Source organism: Austrofundulus limnaeus, unplaced genomic scaffold, assembly GCF_001266775.1.
Source record: "Austrofundulus limnaeus strain Quisiro unplaced genomic scaffold, Austrofundulus_limnaeus-1.0 Scaffold402, whole genome shotgun sequence".
Taxonomy (NCBI): domain Eukaryota; kingdom Metazoa; phylum Chordata; class Actinopteri; order Cyprinodontiformes; family Rivulidae; genus Austrofundulus; species Austrofundulus limnaeus.
The window spans coordinates 118,457-131,937 of record NW_013952804.1 but is presented as its reverse complement, the minus strand read 5'-3'; the positions used below and the strand labels follow the sequence as shown (position 1 = coordinate 131,937).

Sequence of the window (13,481 nt, the reverse complement as noted above, 5' to 3'; positions counted from 1 at the left end):
CTTGTATGGTTTGGATCGTTTTCCCCGACGTTAGTGAACTGAAAACGTGATTATTATCAGGCGGAGGTTCTGCTGCTCTCGGGGGGAGGAGGGGGGGCACGTTCGTCGCTCAGCTTTAGTCTACGCTGTAATTTACACTCTAACAAGGTTTTACTTTTGCATAAAACTCACGACAAAGTCGCATAAAAACATTTCATATAACACAAACGCGCGTGCACACACCTACCTTTGTACCGGCTGCTGTATTAGCTTCCTGCTAGCTGTCATGTGGAAGTGGTCTTTCCTCCCTCGTCTTGGCAGTAAAATGGGATAAATGTACATTTCCCTTTTGTAACCTCCATCTTCTCATTTCTGATGCTGGCTCTTGAATATCCTCAGGTTAGAAATGCTGATTACAAACGCAAGCATGAGCTTTTAAAGATAAGTTTTGCCTGTAATGCTATGATCCTCTGCTGTCACCTCTTCATCAAGAGGAAAAAAGGATAAAAACTAACTACTCAATCGTATCTGTTGGTTAGTGGACACAACGGCACACAACAGAACTCACGTTTTATACCAGTACAGTAGATCACAGATGCTTTAACTTTTGTGTCTTTTTCATGGACTAATACTAGGAGCTAACGCTAAAAACATAGGCAGTAAGCAGGGAGTGGAAGGGAGGAGCGTGGCAAGAATTTTTACCGGAAATACGTCATTAATGACCGTGGCATATAGGCTATTCCTCACACAAACTTATGGAAACATTATTTGTTTGTTCTTTCATGTTTCACTAACAACCATTTGTCAAGTTGAAATATTTAAAAACATTTACAGATAGTCCATATTTCTAAATATTGTGAAAGGTTTCCTTGGTTTATTCCTGGGTTTAATTTTCTGTTTTAATTTATTTTCATGTTTTATGGGGCAGTTGTGGTGGGGCGGTTAGGGGAATTGTCCTGTTGCTGGTTCAATCCCCCATTCCAGCTGTCTCTGTCGTTGTGTCCTTGGGCAAGACACTTTAGCCATCTTGTGTACTGATGGTGGTCAGAGGGTCTGGTGGTACCGGTGCATGGCAGCCCTGCCTCTGTCTGTGTGCCCCAGAGCAGCTGTGGCTACAATGTAGCTTACCACTATCAGTAGGTGAAGTGTGAAACGTTTTGGGGTCCGACTGGGCTTGATAAAGTGCTATATAGGTTCAAGCTATTTACCATTTACTTACGTGTAAAGTTTAGTTTCTGTATTTTCTGTTTCTTAGTTTCTCTTATTTTTCTTCTTGTGTTTTTTAGTAAAAACCTGTTTGGTGTGTTGATACCAGCTGGTATGAAGTATGGTTAATTGTGTTCTTTTTCTAACTTCGTTCGGTGTTTCACTATGGGAAACGCTCCTGCGTGACCATCTACGGAAGCTCCAATGACATTACGTCTGTCTGAGACAGACAGGTTGAGCCGTGCTCAGGGCTCCGCCCCCCTAATATATCACGGTCAACCAACCCCTCCCAACTCATTCTTGCTTTCTTCCTGTGAGAAACTACAACAAACTCCCTCAACGCTTTCAGGCTAGCTAGGTTAGCTGCTAAACAGTTCCCAGGCATCCCGTTAAGGAGTACGTTGCCGAACGCAGTTTTTCCTGGCTTCAGCTTTGGACTTGTGCTGAGTAAGACTTCGTGAGAAGTATCTTTAGTTACATTCAGGAGCAGCGACCGCGTTAAGGCGAGCTCCCCCCGCCCCCGCTACTGCTCGGTTTTAATTAACCGAACGGCGCTAGTTGTAACTTTAGCTAACGCGTCAAGGCGAGCTAGCATCGCTTCGAGTTAGCATTACTTTGCTAGCTGTAATTTTTCGGCTAACGTGTCACGACAAGCTGCTAGGTTTTAGAGGTTTGCTCGGTTTTAACTTTGCTGCAAATTTTTCCCGACAGATAGCTAACGTGTCATGACGAGCTCTCTGTCCGTCATGGCTACAGTACCCACCCTCACCAAGGGGTCGGAACCTAAAGCCAAGGAGGTTGTATCCTGACCGTGCCCCGCGTCATGCAGAGCCTCCATCTCTGGTAGGGACCCTCACCCAATGTGCATCGCACGCATGGGCGCCAAACACACGCAAGCATCGCTGGCGAACCCACAAGAATGTTCGCACTGCTCCAACATGCTGGAGAAAATCCTGAAAAGGAGGCTGCGAGTAGCAGTGGCGAACAGCCAGGACCTGAGCCTGTCCGCAACAGCGGCTCCAGGTGTCAGCMATCAGTCGCGAGCTATGAGCTGGGCAGATATGATGGAGGATGAGTCCTCGGTCCTACCTCCTCTTTTCAAAGAGCTGACTGTGGAGAACTCGAAGCGGGTCAGGAGGACGCGGATGATGATGCTAACTCGGACCTCCTCGACATGGACGACATGGAGGAGGAGGAGGAAGATTCAATCTTCCCCGCTCGTCAGTCTAGGCCTCCCAGCGGCGCTGGTGCTGCTTCTCCTGCGGATTCTGTCCTGTATGAGGTTTGCAGACGGGCGGCTAATAAACTGGGCATCCCGTGGCCTGCAGCTCAGAATGCTGAGGGGACTGAAAGGAATCTGTATGACGGTAAGAGGCTTCCACCGGCTTCTACACCAGCTAAACAGCTTTTACCTGCTGTTCCAGCTTGTATAAGGGAAACGAACCGTTACTGGTCGAGCCCCTTCAGGAGCAAGCTCCCCACTAAGGGCTGCTCCAAGCTGGAAATACAAGGAATGGATGAGCTGGGGCTGACCAGATCCCCAGCTGTGGAGCCTTCAGTAACATACCACCTCCACCCTAACCGCAGATCGCTTTCAGCATCCACCAATAATTCCCTCCCATCTAAATCAGACCGCCTCACATCGTCAATTTATCAGAGAATGTACACATATGCAGGTCAGTCTGTATGTGCTCTTAACGCTGTCACACTGTTATCTGCATATCAGGCTGAAATCTTGGAGGAGATGGGCCGCCAGCTGGACTCAGGGTCACCTAACCCTGTTCTGTGGGATGAAATTTGTGTTGTGAATGACCTCATCCTGCGCTCATCCAGAGGAGCTGTCCAGGGCAGCGGGCGAGTCATGGGGCTCGCTGTCGCCGGTGAAAGGGCCCTGTGGCTGAACCTCTCAGGCCTGGGGGACTCTCAGAAGGCTGAGGTCATGGACGCAGCCTATGACCCAACCAAAGGTCTTTTTGGCCCCGCTCTGGAAAAGATGAAAGAGACTAGCACCCTCAGAAAACAGGAGGGTGAGGCTTTTGACCTCTGTCTGCCATGTAAACAAAATCCGCATGTGGTGCAGGGACCCAGATCTGGATTTGCTGCATCAGCTGCAGCAGCAAAGGGGAGGCAGGCTGCTGCCAGCACACCCAGACAGGCAGCGGGTCACCCAGCCCAACAGAACAAAGGAGAAAATCCAAGGCCGTGGGGCAAACACTCCTTTGCTGCAGCAGTGGCTAAGAAGCGTCCGTCCCACCCCGGGGAGGGCAAAAAGAAGTGGACAGCCTAACACCTCCTTTTCCTCCTCCAGTGAAAAGGAGAAAGCTGGTAGAAGGAACACTCCCTCTCTACCAGAGTTTTCACACTCCTGCAGCTTCAAGTTCAACAGGTGTGTTTGTTCAGCCCTCTCATGTTCAAAGAGAGGATTTTTTGAGGCAGGAAACACAGTGTCACCAAGCACTAAATGTGTATCACACACACAGCACTCGCTCAGTGTCACCAAACACTTTTCAGTGCCCCAGTTTGCCTCATTTTGTTCAGGGGAAATAAAAATAAAGAATGCATTTCCACAGCCAAGCATGTTGCCGAGGGCAGAATGCACCCCACAAAAAATAAAAAACAAAAAACTTTATCAAACTCTTTGCTCAGTAGAGGGTGCCCGTGCTCTTTCACCAAGACGCATGGAGCCCTGCTGCGGCACGGGAATGATGTCATTTTGCAGCGACGTAGAAGGGCCTCTCGTTTCACGGGCGAAGGCATTGCGCGCATGCGCAGTTCCACCTTGGGTTCTGACTATGATTTCTCTGGGTTACCCACTTCAGTTCAACGTGAAGCCGCCCAGGTTCAATGGCGTCGTACTTTCGGTGGCCAGCAGAGAGTTGGCACACGTTCTGGAGGACGAAATCGCTTCACTTTTAACCAAACAAGCAATCAGGATTATCCCAATGGAAGAAACCCACCAAGGCTTCCTTTCTCGTTATTTCCTGACTCCACAGAAAGACCCTCCGGCCTATATTAGATCTGCGTATGTTAAACAAACACTTACGCAGATATACGTTCAGAATGCTGACGCACAAAACACTTTGTCGCTCTATCCGTCCAGCGGATTGGTTCATAAAAATCGATCTGGCGGATGCTTATTTTCACATCGCTGTTTATCCACCAAACAGAAAATATCTCAGGTTTGCTTTTTGGGGCACAGCCTAAGAGTATCAAACCATCTCGTTTGGGCTTTCTTTAGCACTGCGGGTTTTCAGCAAGTGTGTGGACGCTGCCCTGGATCCGCTCAGGGTGTGCGGTATCAGAATCCTGTCTTACATAGACAATTACTTCATATGTTCCCGAACACGGGAACAGGCGATCAGTGATTCCCAGGTTGTAATAAAACATTTATCAGACCTGGGATTCAGAATAAACCATACAAAAAGCTGCTTGATACCCCAGACAATGTACAGAATATTTGGGTCTCAAAATAAACTCTCTCTCATATCGAGTGACACTGTCAGAGAGGAGGATCACTTCCTTCTCCCAGTGCGTCGTGGCTTTTCAGCTGAGGAGAACCGTGTCATTCAGGCTTTGCCTGCGTCTCCTCGGACTGATGGCCTCAGTAATCACTGTAGTGAATGTGGAGCTTCTGAAGATGAGAGATTTCCAGCGGTGGGTCGCATCATTAAAACTAAGCTCCCGTCRCTATTTACATCGCAGAGTGAAAGTTTCATAGGCGTGTTTGGCGGCTCTCCAGCCATGGAGGGACCCCGTGGTTCTTACCACAGGGGCGCAGCTGGATGCAGCAGTAACATCCAGGGCCACCATGACAACAGATGCATCCCTGACAGGATGGGGTGCAACCATGATGGGCAGAGTAGTAAATGGGGTGTGGTCACAGAAAATGTCACGTCTCCACATAAATGTGCTGGAGCTTCAGGCAGGTTTTCTAGCACTGAAGCACTTTCTGCCCCATCTAAAGAACAGTCATGTCTTAGTGAAGACAGACAACTCTACAGTGGTAGAGTGGTGATCTGCTCCTCAGGTGGTGGAGCAGATCTGGCTCAGGTTCGGCAGGGCCGACGTAGATCTCTTCGCCTCATGGGAAAACACCCACTGTCCTCGGTTCTTCTCCCTGTCAGACGCAGATGCTCCATTGGGGATGGACGCACTGGCCCACCCGTGGCCAGACACGCTGCTGTACGCTTTCCCACCTCGGCCTGATTTCTCCCACACTGAGCTGAGTGAGAGAACAAGGCCGGTCTTTAATTTTGGTGGCCCCATGGTGGCCATCCAAGCCCTGAGTGGCAGAAATCATTCAGATGCTGTCAGGAGAACTGTGGCCTCTCCCCATTCGCAGGGACCTCCTGTCCCAAGCCAGGGAAGAAATATATCATCCCCACCCAGATCGCATGTTCTCTGGGCCTGGCCCGTGAAAGGTGGAATTTAGAAGAGGCTGGCCTCCCTCCGGAGGTTGTTGACACAATTCAAAGTGCAAGGGCCTCCTCTACTCACTATCTTTACAGTGGTAAGTGGTGAGTTTTTGAGAAATGGTGCGGAGAGAGGCATGCTATTCCTTTTCAGTGCTCTCTTGTGGATGTTCTCTGTTTCCTACAGAACCTGCTGGAAAAAGGCAAAGCTTTTTCCACCATCAAAGTTTATCTAGCAGCAATTTCTGCTTGTCACATTGGATTTAACAACAAATCTGTTGGTCAGCATCCTCTAGTGTGTCGCTTCATGAAGGGGGCACGACATAAGCGGCCATTTTCTAGGCCTCTAGTTCCATTGTGGGACCTCCCATTGGTTCTTGAAGCCCTTTGTCATCACCCTTTTGAACCCCTGGAGGGGGCGGGGATGAAATTCCTCTCGTTTAAAACTGCTCTGCTTTTGGCTTTAACCACAGCTAAAAGGGTGAGCGAACTGTATGCCTTATCTGTCAGCCCCTCATGCCTACAATGGGCACAGGGGCTCACTAAGGTGTGTCTCAAACCCTATCCAGTGTTTGTGCCCAAGGTAATGGACTCTGGGAATAAATGTGGTTCAGTGGAGCTGTCAGCTTTCCACCCACCTCCATTCTCCTCAGAAGAGGAGCGAGGTCTTAACTACCTATGCCCTGTGCGGGCACTGAAAATGTATGTGGACAGGACAGATGGTTTCAGGAAGTCAGACCAGCTGTTTGTTTCATGGGCCACAGCTCATAAGGGAAAACCAGTGTCATACCAGAGGCTGGCACACTGGATTGTGGAGACCATTAGTCTCTGTTACAGGTGTAAAGGTGCAGAACCTCCGGTTGGTCTGAAAGCCCATTCCACCAGGAGCATGGCCACATCTTGGGCCCTGTTCCAAGGAGTATCTATTCAAGATATTTGTGCTGCGGCAAGCTGGGCATCACCACACAGTTTTGTACGTTTTTACAGGCTGGATGTAGCTCAGCCGTCCTTAGCTCACGCAGTACTGGACGCCGGTAATTCAGGGCCTTCTTAAGTGGGGTTCTGGGAAGCTGCGGGTTTTGGGGCTTTCATGCCATACGGGAGCGGGCTATATCTCCCATAGTGAAACACCGAACGAAGTTAGAAAAAGAACTTTAGGTTACTTAACGTAACCCCAGTTCTTTGATAACAGAGTGAGGTGTTTCACCAACACTTCCCTTCTTGCATTGACATGGAAAGAAACCGTTCCAGAATGAGTTGGGAGGGGTCGGTTGACCGTGATATATTAGTGGGGCGGAGCCCTGAGCACGGCTCAACCTGTCTGTCTCAGACAGACGTAATGTCATTGGAGCGTCCGTAGATGGTCACGCAGGAGCGTTTCTCATAGTGAAACACCTCACTCTGTTATCAAAGAACCGGGGTTACGTTAGGTAACCTAAAGGTTTATTATCTAGTCAAATTCTGTTCATTGTTTCTTATTTTCTCACTTGTTGATTTTGATACATCTGAATATCACCAGCCACTTCATTAGGTACACCTTGCTAGTACCAGGTTGGATCCCCTTTTGCCTTCAGAATTGTTTTAATCCTTCATGGCATAGATTCAGCAAAGTACTGGAAACATTCCTCAGAGAGTCTGGTCCATATTAACATGATAGCATCACACAGTTGCTGCAGATTCATAAGCTGCACATCCATGATGAGAATCTCCTGTTCCACCACATCCCAAAGGTGCTCTATTGCACTGAGATCTGGTGATTGTGGAGCCATTCAAGTACAGTGAACTCATTGTTGTGTTCAAGAAACCAGTCTGACATGATTCACACTTTATGACATGGAGTGTTATCCTGCTGGAAGTAGCCATCAGAAAATGGTACACTGTGGTCATAAAGGGATGGACATGGTCAGAAGATGGTACACTGTGGTCATAAAGGGATGACATGGTCAGAAGATGGTACACTGTGGTCATAAAGGGATGGACATGATCAGAAGATGGTACGCTGTGGTCATAAAGGGATGACATGGTCAGAAGATGGTACACTGTGGTCATAAAGGGATGGACATTGTCAGAAGATGGCACACTGTGGTCATAAAGTGGTGGATGTGATCAAAAGATTGTACACTGTGGTCATAAAGAGATGGGCATGGTCAGCAACAACTCTCAGGTAGGCTGTGGTGTTGACACGATGCTCAGTTGGTACTAATGGACTCAAAGTGTGTCAGGAAAATATCCCCCACACCATTGGACCACAACCACCAGCCTGAACCATTGATACAAGGCAGGATGGATCCATGCTTTCATGTTGTTGATGTCAGATTCTGACCCTACTATCTGAATGTTGCAGCAGAAAACAAGACTAATCAGACCAGGCAATGTTTTTCTAATCTTCTATTGTCCAGTTTTGGTGAGCCTGTGTGAATTGTAGCCTCAGTTTCCGGTTCTTAGCTGACAGGAGTGGCACCTGGTGTGGTCTTCTGCTGCTGAAGCCCATCTGCCTCAAGGTTTGATGTATTGTGAGTTCAGAGATGATCTTCTGCAGAYCTCGGTTGTAACGAGTGGTTATTTGAGTTACTGTTGCTGTTCTATCAGCTACAACCATTCTGGTCATTCTTCTCTGACCTCTGGCATCAACAAGACATTTGAGCCCACAGAACTGTAGCCTGGTAAAAACCAGACTGTCGTCCTTCACTTAGCTTCGTATGAGGGTCTGGACTCTCGGCTATAGAGAAACGATTCTTGCTGGAGGCGTGGCCTCTGCTGAAGTTTAAAATGATCGGGTCAGTTGGCCACGATGTATGTCGCTGTGAAGGAAGCTGATCTAAGAAGCTAACCGGAAATCGAGTGTGCTGTAAACAACCCTACTGAGAGGAGAAAAGTACCGAGCTGAACAAGACGACTGTAAATGAGAACTGCTGCTTTGTCAGACAAATTTAATTTAATCAACACAGACTGGCTTCATTCACTTCCTCCACTGCCATAGCTAAACTAACAAGCAGACACTGTGCAGAAAATCGACGTCGTTCAAAACTCCTCCTTCTGCTCTCTGATTGGCCCGGATGAAATACTCCTGAAGAAATCCTTGTCTATGGGAGAAATCCCAGACGGAGCAGTGAAGGGAAACTAGAATTGAGCGGAACTGTGTAGGAAGGTAAGGGCCAGGCTAACAGGATTTCCACTCACTGGATATTTTCTCTTTTTCAGACCATTCTCTGTAAACCCTAGAGATGGTTGTGGGTGAAAATCCCAGTAGATCAGCAGTTTGTGAAATACTCAGACCAGCCTGTCTGGCACCAACAACCATGCCACATTCAAAGTCACTTAAATCACCTTTCTTCCTCATTCTGATGCTCAGTTTGAACTGCAGCAGATCGTCTTGGCCATGTCTACATGCCTAAATGCACTGAGTTGCCGCCATGTGATTGGCTGATTAGAAATTAAGTGTTAACGAGCAGTTGGACAGGTGTACCTAATAAAGTGGCTGGTGAGTATAGTAATAATAATTGTTTATATATTTCTCAACCAAATGAGAACTGAATATCAAATCTACTTTTGATTCTGGAGAAATCCAGAGTGGGATTACAGGCAGTGGTAGTGTTGGACTAATTTCTTAATTGTGTAGTTGAACGTCTTGTTTTTCTTTTTAGTACTCCACCCAAAGCTTTGCAAAGGTTTCTTGGTTTGGTTGAACCCAGAGAAAGACTCACAAGGACACAAAATAATAAACTACTTTAATAACAAAAACAAAGCGCTGATAAAGCAACAAAAAATAATAAAAGGATGAGAAATGAGGGGACAGGGAACATAGAACTAAAACTTCATCTGCAACGAAATTCAAATATCTGCTGATGTGAAGATAGAAGGAGATTGAATATAAGGGAAGGGATGTGGCATGAGCGACAGCTGAGCTGGTCAGGGAGGGGCTGAAAAATACTGAGAGCTGATAGAGATGAGAAACGACAGGGAGAAGCTAAAACACAAAAACAGAAAACACAGAGAACAGGATGATCCGAAGTATCTAACACCAGGAATGATCAGCTAAACACAAATAATCTAAAAACAAATAAAAACACAATGATACTGACATGTCTCCTGTTTCCCAGCATGCCATGTGTTGGATGGTCAGTGTGATTTCTTTGTAGATTAAACAGAATTTCTCTCATATCTACCTCAATTGCTGCTGGGTTTAAATGTTCCTGGATAAATTCTTAATGCTTGATGTCTAATGTCTCATTTATTGTTTTTGCTGCAAATCAGTAAACAATACTAAAGTACATTTGACCTGACTGATCTGGTTTAAATTTGTTTTAAAGTCTCTGTTCCTTCTAGCCAAGCATCTGATAATAATGTACTTTAATGAGTAATCCTTGGACCTACAACATATCATACACTTTCTCTACATGAAAAAAGTCTTCTGACATTTTCAAAAAACTCTGATATTCAAACAGGCGGAGGCCTTGGTAAACTGGACCAGCTCTTTACCCTCACTAGATTCCTTGAGGGGTCCTGGGAGTTTGCTAAGTCAGTCTATGGTTGTGGATTTGAAGAAAGCATTGGACCGTGTTCCTGGAGGTACACTGTGGGGGGTGCTAGGTGAGTCTGGGATTGTGGGTCTGTTTAACACTCTTGGTCAAAAGTGGAGGTCTGTATTCTGACCCACTTCGCATTATTTCTCCTCTCACAGAAAACCTATCCAGGACTAAAAATCACACTGTTGTTGTTTTTCCTTTCAGCTCATTTCTGCAGGAAACTCACACAAGAAAAAGTTAATCACTGAAAAAGAAGTGGAGAAGGTATTGTTGTCTATAGATCCTAAAACTAAAATTGCAATAAAATTCATGGATGTAGTAAAGCCTGTGACTCTGTGGATCACAAGATCCTCAGATTTCACTTTCAAATGATCTTTCTAACAGATCCCAGCAGGTAAATGGTTCATATTTTCTCTGTTTCATCAAATGTACCCCATAAATCAAGTCTCAACTCTTTTCTATATTTATAAATAATCCACAATCTGTTAGTGGAGCTTCGGTTTTATGCTGATGATACGATTTTTATATACACTGAATAAAAATATAACTGCAGCACTTTTGTTTTTGCTCCCATTTTCATGAACTGAACTTAAATATCCACAAATTTTCCTACGTACACAGTAGACCTTCCTTCAATTATTGTTCACAAATTTGTGTAAATCTGTGTTATGGGGCACTTCTCCTTTGCAGAGATAATCCATCCCACCTCGCAGGTGTGTCATATCAAGATGCTGATTAGACAGCTTGATTATTGCACAGCTGTGCCTGAGGCTGACCACAAGACCATGSTCTTAGATTTGGAGGCACTGATCCTCATCCTGGTCCTTCACACTCGGCTGCGAACCGCTCCAATGAGAGCTGAAGATCACCATCTGATGAGGCCAGTAGGACCACATCATCTGCAAAAAGCAGAGATGTGATCCTAAGGTCACCAAAAAGGATCCCCTCAACACCTTGGCTGTGCCTAGAAATTCTGTCTGTAAAAGTTATGAACAGAATCRGTGACAAAGGGCAACATTGGCAGAGTCCAACTCTTACCAGAAATGAGCCTGATTTACTACCAGCAATGTGGACCAAGCTCTGGCACCAATCGTACAGGGACCTAACAGCCCGTATCAACGGGTCTGGTACCCCATACTCCCAGAGTACCCCCAACAGGAGTCCCAGAGGGACCCGGTCGAACACCTTCTCCAAGTCCACAAAACACAAGCAGACTGGTTGGGGGAACTCTCAGGCACCCTCCAGGACCCTGCTGAGGGTGTAGAGCTGGTCCGCTGTTCCATGAACAGAAAACCACACGGCTCTTCCTGAGTCTGAGATTCAACTTTCCTTTTCACACCATATCACTATATAGCATCAAAGGTCAAAGGTTGGTTATCTGTACAGAAACTGTTCTTCATTCACAGTGGCTGCAAAACCAGTCATTATTAAAAAAAAAACTTTCTCTTGTTTGTCATGGAGACATTATTTATAGACTTGCATTAAGAGAACTCATCACACAAAGTCCAGTACTGTAAATAAGAAATTGTTCCCGATGTCCCACCTAGTAAAATACAACTTMAATAAAAACATATAGAATGAATACATTTAAATAAGCACTGTCCTTACCAGAGTTGTTGTGTTTTCTTTTGTACCATGCTCCATCCAGGGATTTCTCCTCTGCGTTTTTATCTTCTTCTGCCAGCATCACTTCCTCTGCAAAATGTGAATTTTACTTAGTTTCATGTTGTTTATAATCAGGTCATATTCATGTCTGTATCTTTTGAATATTCAGATTTGGCTCTTAGGACAGGTGTAGGAACATGAATGTTTTTTTGTTTTTTATCTAACATGGATTTATTTTCTGACATGAGAACTCTTCTTGTTTCCCTCAGACAGCAGACCCCACTGTGAGTTCCTGACTGTCAGACCTCTGATCTTGTCTCCATGATAACGAGGAGTCTGGAGCCTAAAATCCAATCCTGTATCTGGGAAGTGGCTTGAACTGCATGAAGTTTCTCAGCGTGTCTGAGTTTCAGTAAAAGTCTGAACTCATGAAAGCTAAATAATTCAGTTTAGTTTGATCTGTGTAGAAGGCGGTTTCATGATTTAAATGTGTTTGTTATAATTAATGCTGTTTCATTTAAGCTCTTCTCTTCCTCCAGCAGCTGAAGCTGAAGATACATCTTTGATAAACTCATAGATATCAGTTTGATTCTTCTGATTCTTCATCTTTACATGCGCTGTTTGCTGTTAAAAGTGTTCCACTTCCTGCCTCAGTTACACATGTTGGTCCTCTGTGGTCCTGAGTGGATGAGAGACTGAACCATCATTAGAAGGCCTCAGCTCTTAGCTCTCCTTATTTCTTTAAAAGATCATTTTCAACACTTGTTGAACAGAATCTCCAGAAGGACTGGATGTTGAGGACAAAGAGTGTCCCTGTTGTCCACAGCTGATCAGACAGCATTGGTCCAACCCAGATGCTCTGATCTGCAGTTTCCTCATCTTAACATTATAGAACTCAGCTTTTCACTTTCTCAAACAGATCTTTGTTTATGACTTATTTCTGAACTTTCTGATCCTGAAATTAGAGCTGTTCCATCATGTCTCATGTGTCCACAGGACTCCAGCCTGTCCATCTTCAGCTCCTCATGCCTGGGACCATTAGCAAGAAGAACCTCCTGATGACAGGCTCTCCAGAACCTTCTATGCTCATTATGGGTTCATTTATTCTGGGTTATTACCAGGTAAACCTGCTGTTCAACAGCACTTTTTATTATGTCCAGTAAGGAGTTAGCTTCAGGGTTTCATTCCTCTTCATACTCAGTCATTTAAAACATAAACTTGTTTTCGACCTGACTCATCCCATCATTTTTATAATTCATTCCTTGGTCTGTGAATAGTTTTTAAATATCCCCTTTTGTAATAAAAGCAAATAAAACTTCAGTGCTGTGTGTTTGGTTCTTGTGTTTCACAGATCAAACTGTGCTGAACCTACCATACAGCTACATCATGAGTCTGAGCTGAGGATGAATGAAGCAGAGGTAAGTTTAATCTAACACCACAGACTAAACATTATTCGGATTCATGCTTTGAAGGTGTTTGCTACACTGATGGTGGCTTCTCCCTGGTACTTATGGGGACCTAATCCTAGTATGGGTAAATACCATTGGTAGGTTGGGTGTTAGGTTTAGGACCAAGGTGTGAATTGAGTTTAGGTTAGTTTTAGGGTAAGGTAGGTACCTGTGAGGTTAACTTTTAGAGTAAATGGTCAGGGTTGGGATATAAAATTTTAAAAAAATGAATGGAAGTCAATGGAAAGTCCCCACAAGGATAGAGAAACATGGTATGTGTGTGTTTGTGTGTGTGTGTGTGTGTG

At 45.4% G+C, this 13,481-nt stretch overlaps 1 protein-coding gene across 1 annotated transcript in view; it reads right to left on the bottom strand.

The window, feature by feature from the left end:
• cacna1ba (calcium channel, voltage-dependent, N type, alpha 1B subunit, a) overlaps positions 1-13,481 on the bottom strand; it is a gene marked incomplete in the record, with an annotated part of 226,765 nt that overhangs the window by 134,700 nt on the left and 78,584 nt on the right. The window contains 1 exon segment of the mRNA XM_014023993.1: positions 11,732-11,818. Coding sequence (XP_013879447.1) covers positions 11,732-11,818 — 87 coding nt within the window.